At 40.2% G+C, this 21,643-nt stretch overlaps 1 protein-coding gene across 1 annotated transcript; it reads right to left on the bottom strand.

The window, feature by feature from the left end:
- Positions 1-5,925: 5,925 nt before the first annotated feature.
- On the bottom strand, positions 5,926-8,859 carry LOC127652029 (GTPase IMAP family member 8-like). Its single transcript, XM_052138090.1, has 5 exons — positions 8,741-8,859; positions 7,969-8,010; positions 7,127-7,882; positions 6,935-7,058; positions 5,926-5,935 (listed from the first exon to the last, which is right to left on the bottom strand). Exons 1-5 carry the CDS (start codon positions 8,757-8,759, stop codon positions 5,926-5,928), a joined length of 951 nt encoding a protein of 316 aa, XP_051994050.1. The 5' UTR covers positions 8,760-8,859.
- Between the last annotated feature and the right edge of the window lie 12,784 nt (positions 8,860-21,643).

The raw sequence follows: 21,643 nt of genomic DNA, 5'->3' as shown, positions 1-21,643 counted from the left end.
TTTTTTTAATTACAAACAAAAGAATACATATATAAACACATACATAAATGTCCATTCCTGTATAATATAAAAACAGAACAAAAATTAACCCAAAAACAAACAATAACAAACAGAAAAAACAAAACAAAAATGGGGTACAGTGCAGTCTAGTGGCACCTTTGCATCATTAGTGTTTTATTTCCAATAATAGTCTATGTTTTCATCTGTTATATAATTACTCAATTTCCTACAAATTCCTTCCATCTCTTCCATAACAGAGCCCCTTTTTGTTTTTTTAATTTCAAAGAAAAGGTAAGGATTTCCATCCTATATATTTCACTAACAATTGCTTTCCAGTCTTCTATAGTGGGTGAGATAGGTTGAAGCCATTTACGGGTAAGAGCCTTTTTAGCTGCCACCAGGAATATTCTCCATAGGTATATATAATCGGTTTCTTGTAAATCCAGATTTCCCAGAAATAAGGTATACCATTGGAATGGAATTTTTATCCTTAATATAGCCTCTACAGTCCTGTGAACATCCTTCCAAAATAAGTGAATGACTGGACACGCCCAGAATATGTGGTGGTGATTTGCTACTTCTGAATTACAGTGTCTCCAACATCCTGATCCTACTTCACTATGGCTCTTTTGAGCAGGTGAAATAAAAAATCTACTTATATTTTTCCTCCATTGATGGGAGCCCGTAGTTTTCCATTGGTATTTACATGTTTCTAACCAAGCCTCTTCTGATATAGTGATGTTTACTTCTTTCTCCCATTTAATTCTGATATAGGAGGTAGATTCTGGTCTATGGTTTTGAAGACAATGATAAAGTTTAGAAATAACCTTACTAATTGTAGTAGCCTTAAATGTAGACAAGAGTATTTTCACAAAATCATTTTGTTCCCAATTCTCGGTTTTATTTACTGTTGTGTTGAAGTGGTGTCTTATTTGAAAATATCTGTACAAATCTTGATTACTCACTTCAAACCGATTCTTAAATTCTTGAAAGGTTAAGAAAATATTGTTGTTTGTGATAGAATAGTACGACGTAACTCCTTTCTTAATCCATTTCTTAAAAACTTCGTCTAAAGTATTGGGGGTAAATTCTGTATCATATGCACACCATCTAATTATTTTCAAAGTGTCTTTCAATTCACATTTTTTAATTATTGTGGCCCATATTTCTAGTGTGGTAGTAATCCATGGATATTCTTTACTTATATGGGCTCTTAGTAGTTTATCATCTGCAATTACTGCTTGGATTGGTACTTCAGAGAAAAAGAAAAGTTCAATTTGTTTCCATCTAGCTTTATAGCTTGGATTGCACCAGCAAACTATGGCTCTTAACTGGGCTGCTATGTAATAGTCTTTTAGGGAGGGGAGGGCTAAGCCACCTCTTTCTTTAGGTATCTGGAGTGTTTTATATCGAATTCTTGATTTTTTTACCTTCCCAAATAAACCTCATAATCCATTTATCCCAATATTTAAATTGTTCTTCTGAGACCTTTACTGGAAGTGTCTGAAAAAGATATAGAAGCCTCGGGAGCATATTCATTTTAATAATATCCACTCTCTCCCCCAAATTCAAAAAAGGGATAACACTCCACCTCTGGATATCTGCGTGAAGCTTACTATTTAAATGTCTATAATTTACATCTAGCAGGGTGTTAGTATCTTTTGGCAGGTTGATTCCCAGATATTTAATTACATCTACATTATAATTTATCCTATATTTGGTCCTTATTTCTTCAGATGGAATAAAATTACAGCAAATGACTTGTGTTTTTTTAACATTTAGTCTGTATCCTGATAGAGTGCTAAATTTATCTAGTGTTGACATAAGGGTTGTAAATTATATTGCCGGGTCTCGGCATATCATAACATCGTCTGCAAATAGCGATATTTTATGTTCATCTTCTCCCATCTTTATCCCGCTAATATAATGATTTTGCCGTATCCATTGACTAAGGGGTTCAATGTAGAGGGCAAAAAGGAGGGGGGAGAGAGGGCACCCCTGTCTTGTGCCTCTCTCCAGATTAAAAAAATTAGATAGACTCCTGTTTACTTTAATTCTGGCTCGTGGTCTCGAATATATTAATTGTATGGCTTTATTAATGTTTTAATGAAAACCAAATATTTCTAGTGTTCTATATAGGTATGCCCATCTGACCGAATCAAAGGCTTTTTCGGCATCTAGACTCACTATCATTGCTGGCATGTTACTCTCTTGAATGTGTTTCATTATGTGTAGGGTGCGTCTAACGTTGTCCTGTGTTTGTCTTTGTTGAATGAATCCTGTCTGATCGTTGTGGATGAGTTCTGGAAGTAATTTTTCTATCCTCCTAGTCAATATTGCTGTGTATAACTTATAATCGACATTCAAAACTGAGATGGGCCTATACTGAGCGCATTCTAATTTATCTTTTCCTTCCTTAGGAATTGGAGAGATAATCGCTTCATTCCATGAAATGGGAATCTCGCTTCCATGAAATGTAGCATTACAGGCTGGAAGGAGAATAGTGACAAGTTGTTCCCTGAATTTCTTGTACCATTCAGCTGTAAACCCATCTGTGCCTGGTGATTTATTTAGTTTTAATTTAGTGATCTCTGTTGACAGTTCTTGAGAAGTTATGTCCTTTATTAAACTTTCATTTTGTTCTTCTGTTAATTTGGGTAATTTTAATGAACTCAGAAATGCATTAATACCCGATTCTTGACAAGATATATTTTCTGTATATAATTTTTTATAAAATGTTTCAAATTGTTCATGAATTTCTGTTAATCTAAATTTAGTCTTTTTCATTTTAGGATCTCTAATTTTATAAATTGTGTTGTCAGCTTGTTGTTTACGGAGTTTACACGCTAGACGTTTTAATGATTTACTTCCAGCCTCGTAATAGCGTTGTTTCAGAAATGTGAGATTCTTTTCTATTTCTGCATTATGTACCTCTGTGATTTCTTCTTTTACTTTTCCAATCTCTTGCATTAAGCCTGGTCTATGCGCTTGTGTACTTTTATGTTCCCTTTCCAGCTCTTTTAGTTGTACTTGTAGTTTAATGAGCTTCTCCTGTCTTAATTTCTTACCTAATGCTGTTTCTACAATTATTTTTCCTCTCAAGACTGCTTTGCAGGCATCCCACAGAACGGCTGGGGAAACTTCTCCATTGTCATTCTCCTCTAGATAGTATTTAATTTCAGTTTTCATCCGTTCTATGAACTGCTCATTATTTAGAATACTAGAGTTTAGTCTCCATAATGTATTTCTATGAATTTTATTTAGACTCACTGAGGCATATACTGGTGCATGATCGGACAGGTCCATTGTTCCTATGCTACATTTGTTTATCTTATGTCTATCTTTTCTGAACAGAAATAGATAGTCTATTCTCGAGTATTTGGAGTGTGCATACGAGTAGTGAGTATAATCTCGTCCTTTAGGAAAAAAATCCCTCCAAAGGTCTATCAATAATACATCTCTTAATAGAGCTTTACATTTCCTTGCTGTAGAAGTTATCGGTTTCTCTTTTGTAGAGGTATCCATTTTTGAGTTGAAAATTATATTAAAATCTCCACCGCAAATTAAGGTTCCTTGTGACTCAATTGAGATCATATCAAAGATTTTTTGATAAAACTTAAATTTGCTACCTGGGGGGACATAAACATTAAGAAATGTAACTGGAGCCCCTTCAATTTGTCCTTTGATTAAAATATAGCGTCCTTCTTTATCCTTAACTTCAGTCTGATGGTCATACCTAAGCTTGTTTGATATTAAAATAGCCACTCCCCTCCTTCTACCAGAAGGATGGGATGATGAAAATACATATTTAAATCCATTTCGGGCCAATTTAGAGTGTTCTGCCTGATCTAAATGGGTCTCTTGCAAAAACGCTACCTGAACCTTTTCTTTTTTTAATTTTGATAAAATTCTAGTTCTCTTAATAGGATTATGGACTCCATTTATATTATATGTTACTAATTTAAACACTTGCTCTATGCCAACCATGTATTATGTATAATTATTATTAACACCTTCGTACACATAAACGCAACTGTACTTCCATTTACCCAGTAATAGAACCACAGGGCTTTGAACAATGTAAAACAAAAAACAAAAACATGAACAAGAACATGTATCATATAAAGTGACTCCCATAGAAGAGATCCCCAATCTTTGGATCTTATTCGAGCCTGAATGAAAATTTGGCTCTGAGGGAAAAGCCTCACACCTGCAAGCTGAAGTGAGGGCCCTCGATGGCACGTTGTCATATAATGGCACCTTGTGATACAATTTTAAGGTCTCCCAACATTAAACTATGAGTAACTAGCACTTGGAAAGGGCTACCGTTCTTCTCAGTATAGTTAACTTATTCTGCCAAGGTTTATTCAAAAAAAGTTCCAAATAAACACATCCCCTGACCTGCATATGCCGTCCCGTCATTTTCCTGGCATTAAAGTTACATCCGTTGAACCGGTCAGTGTGCGAGCTCACTTTCTAATTATTTTCGTCTGAAAGTTTTCAGTCGCTCCACATAGTCCGGTGTTGTATCGGTTTCCAATTGACTCCCTCCTCGCCCCCTTTTCGTCGACCAAGCTCGGCGCTGAAGGCGTTCCAGTGGCGTCTGTTGCGGTCGGATGATATCCACCTGAAGGCCTCTGTCCTTCATGTCCTTTGTCGCCTCTTCCGCAGAATTATAGAGCACTGTCTCGCCTTCGTAGAACACCCGGAGTTTCGCTGGATATGGAGTTTGGAATCTGATCTTTTTTTCCTTCAGCACTGATTTTGCTTGTCTTTTCGGTAAATTGATTGAGCTTTTATCACAGTATACGGTATTATCACAATATTTTAATTCCACAAGAGAAACGGATGGATTGGGGGGATGTAAAAAACAACAACTTGCATCACAATAGGTGTAATTGTGATTGTCAAAACATTTGGTAACTAAACAGAATTTTATTAAGTTTAGTGACAACATGTTACAATGTTTACATGGTACAATGACTGGTATACTGTTTGTATTATTGCTTAGCACAATTTTCATGATTTCAGTTCAATTCTTGATTTGATTTCAATCTTGATTGAATATTGATTTATTTGGATAAATATTAGGTAGGCTACAGTAGATAGCCTACATGTTCATTTTTCTCAAGAAAAATATATCTCACATAATGCTGTAATCATACAGAGAGCCCTATCAGCTGGTATTATTAAAGGTTGAAAATAACAAATTAAATATAATGTGGTTTTCATTATAATAACAATTATGTAATGACACAAGTAAAAATATAATAAATATGTAATATAGTGCACATAGCCTATTTAGCGTTCATCGTTTTTATTGTTAATAAACAAACCACATCCATCCCCCACACTTTTGAAAAGCTTGCTACACCCCTGGCACCATGGTCCTAAAGGAACGTTGTCTCGTTTCACTGTGTATATGGTTGAATGACAATAAAAACCACTTGATTTGACACTATGTAGGATAAAATACAGTTACTAACAACTGGACATTTCTGACCCATGTGAAACTTTTATTTGAAGAAAATCTACAGAGTAAAGCAGAATTTACAAACTATAAACTAAGAGACATGAAGTACATTCAAATAAAAATAAAACAAATTAATTTCTGATGTGTTTCTCTATTGTAATGACCAAACTAAACTCAGCAGAGGTAATACAGCACAATTTAAAAGGAAAATGCTCCTGAGCTACCCACACCCCATTGTCTCCAGGACAGTGATGTTTATACACATTACACAGCTATCTATCAGCTGACCACCGTTACACATGCTTCATCTACAGTATATCTTGTGTTAATGCTTTGTGTTTTGGGGTTGGCACGAAAATTGAGCACTTTTGTAGCAAAATGGAAATCTTTTGTCAATCACAAATGACACTAAATAATACAATATATATAATATTGATGATAAATAAAGTCTCTTAGAGCAATCTGACAACAAGAGCAGGTGAAAGAATTGTGTAAATTATAATGTGATCAGCCAGAAAGTAAAATAATGGTCATTACACAACTTCACAAATAAATATATGCCTGATAGTAGAATATTTATGAAGAGTACATCACATAAATAGACTAAAACAATTATGAGGCACAAAATGATCCTTAAATAGTAACAAACAGCTTAAAGCTGAAGAACATTTTCAGTGTTTAAATATTGAACTACATCCCGTCCTAAATGCAGAGACAACTTTAATTTCCATTTGTATGTAAATGATATTGAAAACTGTAAACACTGAGTCCTGTAAAGATTCTTCTGTTTTTTTTACAGACACAATAACAATGACTCAGCCAATGGGATTAGTTGGGGGCGGGACTATCTCTTTGACTGATCAATGGCAGAAGAGGGGCAAATTCAGACATCTGTTTTGAAACATTGTTTATTGTTGCAATTCTGTTCAGTGGCGCTTGAGTCTGTGAAATTACATACATAAACTTTAATCAAGTATCAAATATTGAAATTGGTAAATTAAAAGTATTAAATTAAAAACATCATGTGACAACATGCCCCAAACTAGTATACATGAAAATACCCTCATCCTGACAAAAGATCAGTAAATGTTTGGTTAAAATCATACCTTCATTTTTCTACCTTGTCTGTATTTAAACCAGTGATTTTATTGTGTTCACTTGTTCAACAGTTCAAAATATGATCATATTGAAATTTGACTGTGAATGATACATACTAATATTTGAAATAATATATTGAGAACTAAGTGTTTGAAATCAACATACAAAACTGCTGCAAGAGTTTTTGACTCAAAATCTAGTTATTACTCCAGTGACAACTTGTGACAACTAGCCCCAGTTTCCCTGATGTAATATGATGTATTACTTTGGGTAGTTCAGTCATTTTAATATATTTTTAGAATTTTTACTTTTTCATTAAAATAATCATTGCTACACAAAATGCTGCTACTGCCACAACTGCACCTCCTAATGCTGCCGCTCTTCCTGCTCCCACACCCCCTCCTCCTCCTCCTGCTCCCCCCCCCTCCTCCTGCTCCCACACCCCCTCCTCCTCCTGCTCCCACACCTCCTCCAGCTCCTCCTCCTGCTGCTGCTCCTCCTGCTCCCACACCCCCCCTCCTCCTCCTCCTGCTCCCCCTCCTCCTGCTCCCACACCCCCTCCTCCTCCTGCTCCCACACCTCCTCCAGCTCCTCCTCCTGCTGCTGCTCCTCCTGCTCCCACACCCCCTCCTCCTCCTGCTCCCACACCTCCTCCAGCTCCTCCTCCAGCTGCTCCTATATGATACTCTTCATGTAGGATTTTATATTTATTCTCCTTATAGTCCTGTTCAGTGTATCTCCTGCTTCCATTCATCATCTTCAGTGAATCAATCTTTTTCAGAAGTTCAGTGACTTGAACTCGATCTTTATCTTTGTTATTAAAAACATGATATCCTCCTGAACACTGATCAACTACTGACCTCAGAGGTTCATATTTACTCAAATATTCTTCCACTGGCACCTGTAATTGATCTCCATGAGTAAAGAGCACTATTGTGTGTTTTGAGGCCTTTTCTCCAAAGTTCTCTTTGATCCATTTCACAATGTTTCTGTCCTCCTCTATGTATCTCTCGCCCAATTTGATAACAAGCAAAATCACATCAAGACCATCACGTGTACAATCAAATATCTGCTCTATTTTGGATCTGAAATCTGTAATATTCTCTGAATTATCAGAGAGTCCAATGGTGTCGATCACATTGATATTTTGACCATCTATTTCTGTATGTGCTTTCTGACAGATTCTGGTCACAGATTCAGGGGAAAAACCTTCTTCAAATGTTTTTCTATCTCCACCCAGGATGGTGTTTCCTGAAGCACTCTTTCCTGCTCCAGTTTTGCCCAACAGCACAATATGCAATACATCTGACACTGTGAAGTAAAAGAGACAGTAAATACAGATGGACAAACAAACAGACAGAATGAATGGATAGATATAATAATTATTCAATACTCACTTTGTGGAGGTATAATCTCTCTGCTGCTCCTCCGCATTTTCCCTGTGAATGGATCTAGTGTGAGTATATCGGTTTTATTGTTGTTACTTCATGTCAGTATTTTGTTTGAGTAGGATATTTTCCCCTTTTGCTATTTACAGTTTCTTGATCTGTCACAGATATAACAGCTTACAGTGTGTTTTATCATAAAAGCTGCACAGGTTTATGGGTAATGTACAGACAGCTGGTCATTATCACAACATAAACTCTTACAAATATATTCTTTCCTTAAAAAGGAACAGTGTTAATTCATGATTTACTCGTCTGCCACAACAATGTAATGTGTCTGAAAAATTATAGTTATTATAAATATATTATAATTATTATTAGTTTGATTTTAATACGTTGAATTGTCTTTATTTGGTGCCTATTATGGCAAATATTGATGTGTGGGATTAATAGCAAATAATTGGATTAATTCATTGGTTCATCATATAATTACTAATAACTAGTTATATTGTATTCCATAATTAAATAATATAATTCAGTTAGCCTTGCTATCATACTGTAACATGCCTAAGATCGACTGTCATTATTACTGAGCCAAAGATATCTTGTGTACAGTGTAGCAAACACTAAATCTGGAGGAACAGGTTTAAACTGCATCAACATGTTGTAACACGATCACTGGAGTTCAGACTTCTGTCGGCACTTTCAGCCATTACAGACACATTTCTGTCAAGTTACAGATTTCTTTATCAATACTCCAGAATAAACACGACTTTATACTCACCTGTAAGTGTTGATGCCATGTTTCTGTAATATTCAGCTTTCCTTTACTCAGAGTTTCTCCTGTGGCGCATTATGTCTGAAATCACGGAAGGAGAGAAACCGGAAGCGTTCGAGCTTGTTTAGTTTTACTTTGATAAAAGAGAGAATCATGTGACAAAAGCTGCGGTTGGCCACACCTGGACTTGAGCACCACCTCAGTAATCTGTAGAAGAAGATTTGGTCAGAATGCTTTCATGTGCTGGTGTGTGTGTGTGCCTCTTGTCTGTACACCTATTACAATTTAACCTTGTCCATTGGTACATAGAGTACAACAGGGCTAAAGGGACCCCTTAAGGAAATGTAGATTTTTCAAGGAAAAAAAAAATATATATATATGTATAGATATTTTTTTATTGAAAATTGATGGAGCAACATCATTTGTGTAAAATGAAATAAGAACAGAAGGTTGTTTTGATAAAAATTCAGTTTAAAAAGAAAAATGTGATGAGGGATATGGAAGCACATTTCGAAAATTTGACATTTAAAGCCATTGAACTTCTAGCACTTTCTTTTTCAGCATTAAAACTATGTATGTGAATGTTTTGCTTCTGAATTTAACTCTTCAAAACTCATTTTCTCATTTATTTTTCAGTGTTCACAAATTCAGAATCAAAATGTAAATGTATATTCAAGTTGCTCAAATTCGATTGGCCAAATTCAGATGCCAAAATTTGGGGTTAAATATGTCCGATGAAACATCTGGGACATCAAGGATAAACAACTATTCTGGGTGAAATCGATCAAACAACATCCAGCCAAGTTATGCTCCATTGGTCACGTGACGCCAATGCTTGAAATTACAGGAATCACAACAAACCCAAACGATAACACCAGATCATTTATCAGATTAATCAACAGAAATAATTGCAATATTACTGAAAAAAGTATGGAAAGTGGAAAATCAAAAGCTAGGCAGGATATTTTGTGTAAAATACTTCAATTACGTACAGGATTAGTCAAAACAGATGTAAAATAGTGTTTATTTGGGTTCCTGCTCATGTAGAGGTGAGAGGAAATGAGGAGGTGGACAAGATAGATAAGGAGGCCTTAGAAAATCTAAATATAGATCCCAAAGTTCCTCTGAGTAAAATGGAAGTAAAAGGGCAAATAAGAAATGCTGTTAATGTGATATGGCAAACACAATGGGATATGGAAGGAAAAGGGAGGCATTTATATAATATACAAATGAAGGTGGGAGTTGAAAGAAACAGCTGTGGTAATAGAAGAGAAGATACTAGTATAACTACACAATTAAATCAGTCTCTATTTAAAATAGGTAAACATGAGAATGACAGATGTGTAAAGTGTGCTCATCCACAAACTGTTGAACACATTCTAGTTGAATGTAGAGCTCATGATAATGAAAGATTGAGATTTGTTGAGAAGTTGGATATAAACGATAGAGCACAAATCTCAATGAAAAGATTGCTTGATAAGGATGAAATAATTTTTCATATGGTATTAGGATATCTGAAAGAAATACAAGTAATAATTCTCTCTCTGTTTCTTATTATTTTCCCATAAGTTTGATACTCCACACTCTATCCAGTTGGTGGCGGAAATGCACCATAAGTTGGTTAAACCGCCATTAAACGTCAAAGAAGAAGAAGAAACGATGGTGCTCCAGTGAGTGTACCCAGATAGCAAAAAATGTCCGCACGGCTTCTTTTTGCCGCCGTCCCCAAGCTGTCGGCTAGGTGCGTCTCACTGGCGGGGATGAAGCGTTTGCCGCCGAATTCGTCACGCCCATTTCTTGCGAGATGCCGCCGGCGATCAGACGGCGGGCCGCCCGCTTCGTTTTCTCTGGCGGTTGCTTCGCGGCAATCGACCGCGGCCGGCCGGTATGAGGTGCCCCTAGGGACATTATTCAGAATTACCATGCACATACATGTACTTTTCCTCTCACATACACATATGAAACCAAATTCATTCACATACTATAGTGAAATGCTCACACACATACAAGTGAAATGCTTTTACAAACACAACTGAAACGCTCTCATACATACAACTGAAAATATTACGCTCACACACACAACTGAAATGCTTTTACAAACACAACTGAAACGCTCTCATACATACAACTGAAAATATTACGCTCACACACACAACTGAAATGCTCACACACACACAACTGAAATGCTCTCACACACACAACTGAAATGCTCTCACACACACAACTGAAATGCTCTCACACACACAACTGAAACGCTCTCACACACGCAACTGAAACGCACTCACACACACAACTGAAATGCTCACACACACACACAACTGAAACGCTCACACACACACAACTGAAATGCTCTCACACACACACAACTGAAACGCCATCACACACACAACTGAAATGTCTCACACACATCAACTGAAATGCTCACACACACACACAACTGAAACGCTCACACACACATCAACTGAAATGCTCTCACACACATAACTGAAATGCTCTCACACACACAACTGAAATGCTCTCACACACAACTGAAACGCACTCACATCACACAACTGAAATGCTCTCACACACACAACTGAAATGCTCTCACACACGCAACTGAAATGCTCTCACACACACAACTGAAATGCTCTCACACACACAACTGAAATGCTCTCACACACGCAACTGAAATGCTCTCATACATACAACTAAAATGATTACACTCTCACACACACAACTGAAAAGCATTTCAGTATGTTGTATGCAAGCATTTCAGTATGTTGTATGCAAGCATTTCAGTATGTTGTATGAAAGCATTTCAGTATGTTGTATGAAAGCATTTCAGTATGTTGTATGCAAGCATTTCAGTATGTTGTATGAAAGCATTTCAGTATGTTGTATGAAAGCATTTCAGTATGTTGTATGCAAGCATTTCAGTTGTGTGTGTGAGAGCATTTCAGTATGTTGTATGCAAGCATTTCAGTTGTGTGTGTGAGAGCATTTCAGTATGTTGTATGCAAGCATTTCAGTTGTGTGTGTGAGAGCATTTCAGTATGTTGTATGCAAGCATTTCAGTATGTTGTATGCAAGCATTTCAGTATGTTGTATGAAAGCATTTCAGTATGTTGTATGAAAGCATTTCAGTATGTTGTATGCAAGCATTTCAGTATGTTGTATGCAAGCATTTCAGTATGTTGTATGCAAGCATTTCAGTTGTGTGTGTGAGAGCATTTCAGTTGTGTGTGTGAGAGCATTTCAGTTGTGTGTGTGAGAGCATTTCAGTTGTGTGTGAGAGCATTTCAGTTGAAACGGAAGCACATTTCAGTTGAAACGGAAGGTGGTTAAAGTACCCACTCCACTCCAGTTGGTGGCAGTAGTGTATGGCGTTTAATTTTGGACAAAACAGCGCAAGCGCAAAAACACAGCGTGCAAGTGAATTTCAACAGTGTGAGCACCATGACACAGCTCGCACGTAAAATTTAAACCTGCAGAACTTGCAAATCACAAACTCGAGCACAAAAATATGATTGTGCACACAAATTAACAAGTCCCACACACGCACGAGTTCTTTTCCTATGGGAAGCCAAACAAAGCAAAAGTGGGACGAGACAGCGGGGGTTTACAGAGCTCGCGCCGGGCTGACATGTCATCTGCGCGGTTCAATGGTGCGAGCCACGCGGCCAGTTCGTCAGCGCAGCGCGGACGTGTTTCCTAGCGACACCCAATGGGCAGCGCGGCGCGAACAATCCTCAACAGTGCTGCGCTGACCAATTTAAACAGCGCAGCGCAAACCATACATGCAAATTAATGTACAATAAAGAAACCCCTCCTTCCTTACAAAAATTGGTTCTCTGCTGAAATTTAGCAGTTTTTCCCTACAGAAGACAAAGAAGAAGAAAGACAACATGAAAATGCATACATTTCTTATGTTTATTATCTTTAATAGTGTTAGTAAAGAGTAGTGTTGTGCGTCGATACCCTACTTTGAAGAACTGCACATATGTATAGAGGCTACGGAAAGAGCTGTACAAAGCAGAAACTTCAATGACTTTCAATATCGTGAGTCGTCTTGAGGAGCACGCCAACCTTCTGCTAAGGTCATTCTAAAACATTATACAGATATATATATATATATATATATATATATATATCACAACACTACTCTTTACTAACACTATTAAAGATAATAAACATAAGAAATGTATGCATTTCATCTTGTCTTTCTTCTTCTTTGTCTTCTGTAGGGAAAAACTGCTAAACTTCAGCAGAGAACCAATTTTTGTAAGGAAGGAGGGGTTTCTTTATTGTAGGGCCTACATTTATTTGCATGTATGGTTTGCGCTTGCGCTGTTTAAATTGGTCAGCGCAGCACTGTTGAGGATTGTTCGCGCCGCTGCCCATTGGGTGTCGCTAGGAAACACGCCCACGCTGCGCTGATCGAACTGGCCGCGTGGTTCGCACCATTGAACCGCCGCGAGATGACATGTCAGCTGGCGCGAGCTCTGTAAACCCCGCTGTCTCGCCCCACTTTTGCTTTGTTTGGCTTCCCATAGGAAAAGAACTCGGCGTGTGTGGGACTTGTTAATTTGTGTGCACAATCATATTTTTGTGCTCGAGTTTGTGATTTGCAAGTTCTGCAGGTTTAAATTTTACGTGCGAAGCTGTGTCATGGTGCTCACACTGTTGAAATTCACTTGCGCGCTGTGTTTTTGCGCTTGGGCTGTTTTGTCCAAAATTAAACGCCATACACTACTGCCACCAACTGGAGTGGAGTGGGTACTTTAACCACCTTCCGTTTCAACTGAAATGTGCTTCGTTTCAACTGAATGCTCTCACACACAACTGAAATGCTCTCACACACACAACTGAAATGCTTTCATACAACATACTGAAATGCTTGCATACAACATACTGAAATGCTTTCATACAACATACTGAAATGCTTTCATACAACATACTGAAATGCTTTTCAGTTGTGTGTGTGAGAGTGTAATCATTTTAGTTGTATGTATGAGAGCATTTCACTTGTGTGTGTGAGAGCGCGTTTCAGTTGTGTGTGTGAGCGCATTTCAGTTGCGTGTGTGAGAGCATTTCAGTTGTGTGTGTGAGCGCATTTCAGTTGTGTGTGTGAGAGCGCGTTTCAGTTGTGTGTGTGAGCGCATTTCAGTTGTGTGTGTGAGCGCATTTCAGTTGTGTGTGTGAGAGCATTTCAGTTGCGTGTGTGAGAGCATTTCAGTTGTGTGTGTGAGAGCGTTTCAGTTGTGTGTGTGAGAGCGTTTCAGTTGTGTGTGTGAGAGCGTTTCAGTTGTGTGTGTGAGAGCGTTTCAGTTGTGTGTGTGAGAGCGTTTCAGTTGTGTGTGTGAGAGCATTTCAGTTGTGTGTGTGAGCGCATTTCAGTTGTGTGTGTGAGCGCATTTCAGTTGTGTGTGTGAGCGCATTTCAGTTGTGTGTGTGAGAGCATTTCAGTTGTGTGTGTGAGAGCATTTCAGTTGTGTGTGTGAGAGCGTTTCAGTTGTGTGTGTGAGAGCGTTTCAGTTGTGTGTGTGAGAGCGTTTCAGTTGTGTGTGTGAGAGCATTTCAGTTGTGTGTGTGAGAGCATATCAGTTGTGTGTGTGAGAGCGTTTCAGTTGTGTGTGTGAGAGCGTTTCAGTTGTGTGTGTGAGAGCGTTTCAGTTGTGTGTGTGAGAGCATTTCAGTTGCGTGTGTGAGAGCATATCAGTTGTGTGTGTGAGAGCATTTCAGTTGTGTGTGTGAGAGCGTTTCAGTTGTGTGTGTGAGAGCGTTTCAGTTGTGTGTGTGAGAGCATATCAGTTGTGTGTGTGAGAGCATTTCAGTTGTGTGTGTGAGAGCGTTTCAGTTGTGTGTGTGAGAGCATTTCAGTTGCGTGTGTGAGAGCATTTCAGTTGCGTTTGTGAGAGCATTTCAGTTGCGTGTGTGAGAGCGTTTCAGTTGCGTGTGTGTGAGCATTTCAGTTGCGTGTGTGAGAGCGTTTCAGTTGCGTGTGTGTGAGCATTTCAGTTGTGTGTGTGAGAGCATATCAGTTGTGTGTGTGAGAGCATTTCAGTTGTGTGTGTGTGAGCATTTCAGTTGTGTGTGTGAGAGCATTTCAGTTGCGTGTGTGTGAGCATTTCAGTTGTGTGTGTGTGAGAGCATATCAGTTGTGTGTGTGTGTGAGCATTTCAGTTGTGTGTGTGAGAGCATTTCAGTTGTGTGTGTGTGAGCATTTCAGTTTTGTGTGTGAGCGTAATATTTTCAGTTGTATGTATGAGAGCGTTTCAGTTGTGTTTGTAAAAGCATTTCACTTGTATGTGTGTGAGCATTTCACTATAGTATGTGAATGAATTTGGTTTCATATGTGTATGTGAGAGGAAAAGTACATGTATGTGCATGGTAATTCTGAATAATGTCCCTAGGGGCACCTCATAGGCCGGCGGCAAGACGCTTTGAAATACAAGGACAGCTTAGACTCTCAAAATCGACCAGCCATGTTGGCTATTATTATTTTTTGCTCCAAAGCCATTAGGGTTTATAACAGATACTTGACTCTTGATTCCATGATAAGGTAAGGTTTAGGAAATGACATTTAAATTACTTTGAAACTCTGAAGCGATTATACAGTAATATATGTAAAATATATTGAATTATTTATGCACAGGTGAAAATTGTTTACATTTCTTTGATTGATGCACATTGAGACATGCACCAACAAACCAAAAATAATTCCTTTTTGTAAAACTTACATGGCATTAAATATCTTTCTGATTAGGTTTTAAAATAGATATTTAATACAGGGTATGAACAATTTAGCAGAATAAATTGATGAAGTTAGACTTTTCACCAATGCCTGTATCAGTGAACAGTGAAAGACATCTGCAACATGGCCAAAATATCGGTGTCATGTTTCCATGTGTTTAAGTTCTAGTTTTCCCCCCGTCTTTTGTCATTTTGGTTTAGTCCTGTTAGTTTTTCCCGCTCCTCGTTTGTGTTCATTTTCTTCACCTGTGTTCTGTTAATTATCCCATTAGTCCCAGTTCTTTTAAGCCCTGTGTTTTCCTTCAGTGTTGGTTGGTCGTCGTCCGTGTATGGTTGTGTTTTCCCTGCGATTCCTGGTCTGTGTTCCCTGCCCGAGTTCAAGTTCTTGTGTTTACTAGTTTTCTGTTTGTTTCCCCATCGAGGGTTTTTCCTTTTGTGTCTGTTTTTGTAAATAAAGAACCTGCCTTTTGATCCGCACCTCCTCGTTTGCCTTCACTCCTGTACACACCCTGACAGAACGACCAACCTAAAAAAGAAAAGGAAGATGGAGAGCTGGAGGCAAGCCAACTTCCAGCTGCTCTGCCTGGAGCAGGGGGACCGACCGGTGGAGGACCACGTCCGCGACTTCCTTGACCTGGCGTATTTCTCCAACTTCCCTGACTCCTCCCTGGTCGTGTTCTTCCGGTCCAACCTGAGCAGTGCGCTCAAAGAGCGGTTGCCACCGGCAACACGCGGCTGGACGCTCCACGCGTTCGTGGAGGAGACTCTGGTGACCTGCGGCTCCTCGTTGACCATCCATGAGTCAGTGCCAACAGCCTCGACCGCCCCTGAGCCAGCGCCTGTAGCCTCGACCGCCCCTGAGCCAGCGCCTGTAGCCTCGACCGCCCCTGAGCCAGCGCCTGTAGCCTCGACCGCCCCTGAGCCAGCGCCTGTAGCCTCGACCGCCCCTGAGCCAGCGCCTGTAGCCTCGACCGTCCAAGAGCCAGTGCCAGTACCCGAGCTTCCCAGAGCTCCGCCTCCCGAGCCTCCCGAGCTTCCCAGAGCTCCGCCTCCCGAGCCTCCCGAGCTTCCCAGAGCTCCGCCTCCCGAGCTTCCCAGAGCTCCGCCTCCCGAGCCTCCCGAGCTTCCCAGAGCTCCGCCTCCCGAGCCTCCCGAGCTTCCCAGAGCTCCGCCTCCCGAGCTTCCCAGAGCTCCGCCTCCCGAGCTTCCCAGAGCTCCGCCTCCCGAGCTTCCCAGAGCTCCGCCTCCCGAGCTTCGCAGAGCTCCGCCTTCCGAGCCTCCCGAGCTTCGCAGAGCTCCGCCTTCCGAGCCTCCCGAGCTTCCCAGAGCTCCGCCTTCCGAGCCTCCCGAGCTTCCCAGAGCTCCGCCTTCCGAGCTTCCAGAGCTTTCCAGAGCTCCGCCTCCCGAGTCTTCCAGGGCTCCTTCTCTCGAGCCTCCCAGGGCTCCGCCTCCCAAGTCTCTCGAGCCTCCCAGGGCTCCGCCTCCCAAGTCTCTCGAGCCTCCCAGGGCTCCGCCTCTCGAGCCTCCCAGAGCTCCGCCCCTCAAGCCTTACGAGCCTTCCATGGCTCCGCCTCCTGATCCTCCAGAGTCCCCTTCAGCTCCGCCTCCTGAGCTTCCAGAGCCTCCCTCAGCTCAGCCTCCAGAGCCTCTCTCAGCTGCGCCTCCCTCGGCTCCGCCCCCAGAGCCTCCCGAGCCTCCTACGGCTCCGCCTCCCGAGCCTCCTACGGCTCCGCCTCCAGAGCCTTCCAGGTCACCACCTCTAAGGCCTCCTCCCAGGCCTCCTGACTCTGTCCCTGACCTGTGGCCTCCTCCCAGGCCCCCTGACCTGGCCCCTGTCCTGTGGCCTCCTCCCAGGCCTCCTGACCTGGCCCCTGTCCTGTGGCCTCCTCCCAGGCCTCCTGACCTGGCCCCTGTCCTGTGGCCTCCTCCCAGGCCTCCTGACCTGGCCCCTGTCCTGTGGCCTCCTCCCAGGCCTCCTGACCCTGTTCCCGTCCTGTGGCCTCCTCCCAGGCCTCCTGATCCTGTTCTCGACCTGTGGCCTCCTCCCAGGCCTCCTGATCCTGTTCTCGACCTGTGGACTCCTCCCAGGTCTCCTGACCCGGCCCCTGTCCTGTGGCCTCCTGACCTAGTCCCCGATCCTGAGCCTGTCCTTCTCCCCAAGAAAATTTTGGGGGGGGCTATACGCCTGTGCCGTGGTCGGCCAAAGGCCCACGGAGGCCTGAAAAAGCAGCTCTGCCCTGGACGCCCGAGGGTCCCACAGCTCCGCCCTGGTTACGCCCACGGCCTGCTCCACCTGGACCATCCTGGAGTCCAGGATGCCCACCCTCCCACCCCTTTGGATGTTATACGGCACGAGGACGTGCCTTCGGGGAGGGGGGAGGTACTGTCATGTTTCCATGTGTTTAAGTTCTAGTTTTCCCCCCGTCTTTTGTCATTTTGGTTTAGTCCTGTTAGTTTTTCCCGCTCCTCGTTTGTGTTCATTTTCTTCACCTGTGTTCTGTTAATTATCCCATTAGTCCCAGTTCTTTTAAGCCCTGTGTTTTCCTTCAATGTTGGTTGGTCGTCGTCCGTGTATGGTTGTGTTTTCCCTGCGATTCCTGGTCTGTGTTCCCTGCCCGAGTTCAAGTTCTTGTGTTTACTAGTTTTCTGTTTGTTTCCCCATCGAGGGTTTTTCCTTTTGTGTCTGTTTTTGTAAATAAAGAACCTGCCTTTTGATCCGCACCTCCTCGTTTGCCTTCACTCCTGCACACACCCTGACAATCGGGTATACTTTAATTATTTTTTATTAATTTGCAACCATGGTGATATCTATCATAAACATGAAAATCCCTGTTTTGACGTGAAGGATAAACTCAATGAAAAAGCGAAATTATCCTCTGGTTTCACAGTTGCGCAGAAATTTCGTTTATGTCTACATTTTTTCCAACCTCTTTTTTTTTTTTTGTTGTTTTACCTTTTACAGGTTTTGCAATTATGACCTGTACAAATGTTTAAGAAAGTGTTAAAGTCCCTGTAAAGGCAATAAAAAAAATCTAAACACATTATAAATGTTAAAAATGTATTGATAAAACACATGACAAAGACTGAACTGTGAAGTTCCGCTGTCGCCATATCTGTTTCCGGTTTACTTGCGCGTCGCACAAAATGTCTGTTTTTACTCGACGTCTCCAGAATCTTCCGAAAATACGCGTCAGCGATGTTCATCGCATTGTTGATGCCTGGTCCCCTGCTCCGACAAGCAAGAGGGACAAGGGCTTTAAACTCTACATATCGAGTTATCTGCACTACTACAAGGGTAAGTATTTTAATCTAATGTGGTGTGCCGGCAGATAGCGGCTAAGCTAGTTCGCCACGTGTTCATTTTTAATGTAACGTTAGTATAGAAGCTTGTTTTTTCTTAGTTTTAAAGCAGACTTTTTGTTAATGTTTGTGATAATTGTGATATCAATTATATTAACTTGGTCTCCTCTCAGTTTCTAATAAAGATCAGGGCACAGGTGAAGTCACTGTCAGGGCATTGTGTTACAGGTCCATGAGAAAAGCAGATAAACCTCACAGTTTGAGTGTATGGTGAAGCTAGAATTAATAAGACCGCAGTTATAGGCTTGTTACTTGAATAGCCCGATGTTCCTGGGGACTCGGCTAAGGTTATTCATGTTTAATGTAACTCAAATGAAAACAGTTATTGTAGGCAGGTAAGTTTCCATAGCTGGTCCCCTCTGTGTAAAATGCGTTCTTATTCAAGTTTTCAACTCAGTCATTCGTTTAAGATGCAATCTTGTGTTATAAGTATTAGGCTATCATGATTATACAGTGAGCAAGCTATATAAATAAGTATTTAATATAATAAAAGTGTAGAGCAACAACCGAGGGTGTAAGGTAAAGGCTGAATATTGTAGATTTATTACAATATGTTGCATGTTTGAATTAAAATACCTGTGGATATGCAGGAGCACACACTCTACAAAGGCCTGACTGGAGATTTGCCTGATCTATCCGTCCTTCAGGTGAGTAGGGATATAACAATAGCAAATTTCACTGTACAGTATGATATATCAACCAAAATCTGTATACCAATATTTCATTATTTTCTTTTTCCTCCCCTTTTACAAACAAATATTCTGCTTCAAAAAATTGATGTTATCATAAGGGTTCTTCATTATGAACTTGTATGCCATGCATAACATACTGTGGATAGAAATTACAGGGAAAATTCCTGGTATGATAATTGTGGTTATATTATATTACTATTATATTTAGTGTATTGCTAATCAATATATTGTTACTTCCCAGATGACAGCGGCTCGCTTCAAGAGCAGGTGAAGTAAGTTGGGACAATGTTGAAGACATTTGCTCGCACTGGGCAATCAGGTACAACTTGCAAACAACACCTGTGGTTGTTGGTTTAATTCCCACTGGGGCCACCTGTACATGTAGTAGACCTAGATATAAATGTCATAGTTTAGTAGTTGAAGGACCAGGACTGACTACTTTATTCTTTTATTCTGGGAACCCCTGTAGGTGTAGATCAAACCCTAATGCTGCGACGTCTTGGAATACGTCCTAGACACCCAGGAAGATTTGGCGTTGCTTGACAACAGTTTGAGGCAGGATAAAGAGCTCCAGCAACGATGTAGCTTTTAAAAAGCGGCTGCCGCCGGCGGACCGCCGTCAAACGTGTTTGCGATATCGCCATTCTGCCGCTTCTACTGCCGCCAGCGCGCCGCCAGCGGACCGCCGACTTATTGCTATCTGGGTATTAACTGTTTTATTTGTAAGATTCAGTAAAAGGTTTTATTGGACAATAGGCCTATCTAAGTGTAACTTTTAATGAGGTGGCGTTCATTAAAATGTTGTTATCATAAACATATACAATAACATAACTGTAACCAAACCTTATATATTATGCTTATTAAAATTTAGTAACCTTTAAAACTAAAATCTTTGTGCTACTGATTAGTAATATCCTTTTTTTCCTGTGCTGTATTTGTGATTACTGTACTATAATATTGTCTGAAAAATAACTTGATGTCTCATCAAGATATGGAGTAAAGTATCAAACTTCAATTCAAGTACACATTTCAGTGGCCGTGAAGTGCAAATCAAAACAACAAATCTAAAAACACAGTCACAAATCCAAAGACAAAATAACAATTCAGAAACACATCAACAAATCATAAAACAAAACACAACATTCATTCAGTCGAAATGGAAACAGAAGGTAGCACAGCTTCTCACCTGATTGGTTGTGTGAATGAGACCTTCAGGATTCACTGATTATATCAAAATCCATGCCAAAAGGTCCCTGACTGAAAAAACTAAATCATTTGGAGTGTTTTCGAAAGCAGTAACAGAAAACTTTAACACAGAGAGTAAAAACAGTGAGCGGGAAAAGTTAGCTTTAGGCATCGTCATCTATGGTCTCACGGTTCATCTCTTGTGCGTAAGGGACCGTCTTAAACTTCACAAACTGTGCTAAAACGTTGGTGACGTCCAAGCGTTCATTCAGTTTACATGTTCTAACTTTTTAAGTTCAAATATTTGAACACTTTCCAAAAAATAATTTAATTAAATACAAAGGTTCCGCTTGTTGCCAATGGATAGATTTCCCAAGTATATCTAATTATATGGATAAAGTATTTAATTAGTTTTGAAAAACACCACAAAAATTCATGAAGATGTAATTGTTACATTACAAAGGTTGTTGCAGGCTTTTTTATTATTATTATTATTATTATTATTATTATGTAAAACATAATTGAATACTGTGTATGTGTAATTCCACATCATGGGTAAATCTCACCTAGAGTAAATCAGCATATCTAATTGCAGCCTTCTACAACCTTTATAATATGTAAATATACATTTCAGCATTATTTTTCCTAAAATAATTGAACACTGTACTCATAATTGGACATACTGGTTTCAAATGTACATACTCCAGCAGTTTAATGCAACCTTTAGAATGATACAATGCTTTTTTAATAACAGTGTTATTGTTATGTTAGAGAATATGCAAGTCAACTGAATGAATGCTTGGACTTGCATTTTAGTGCAGTTTGTGGACTTTTTAGATGGTCCCTTACACGCCATAGACGAACATTGTAAAAACTTTTCCCGCTCGCTGTTTTTGCTCTCTGTGTAATAAACTTAAACTGTCCCTTTACTGTTTTA

Source organism: Xyrauchen texanus, chromosome 11 (assembly GCF_025860055.1).
Source record: "Xyrauchen texanus isolate HMW12.3.18 chromosome 11, RBS_HiC_50CHRs, whole genome shotgun sequence".
Classification (NCBI taxonomy): Eukaryota; Metazoa; Chordata; class Actinopteri; order Cypriniformes; family Catostomidae; genus Xyrauchen; species Xyrauchen texanus.
The sequence above is the reverse complement of the archived record's forward strand: the minus strand, read 5'-3'. Positions and strand labels throughout refer to the sequence as shown.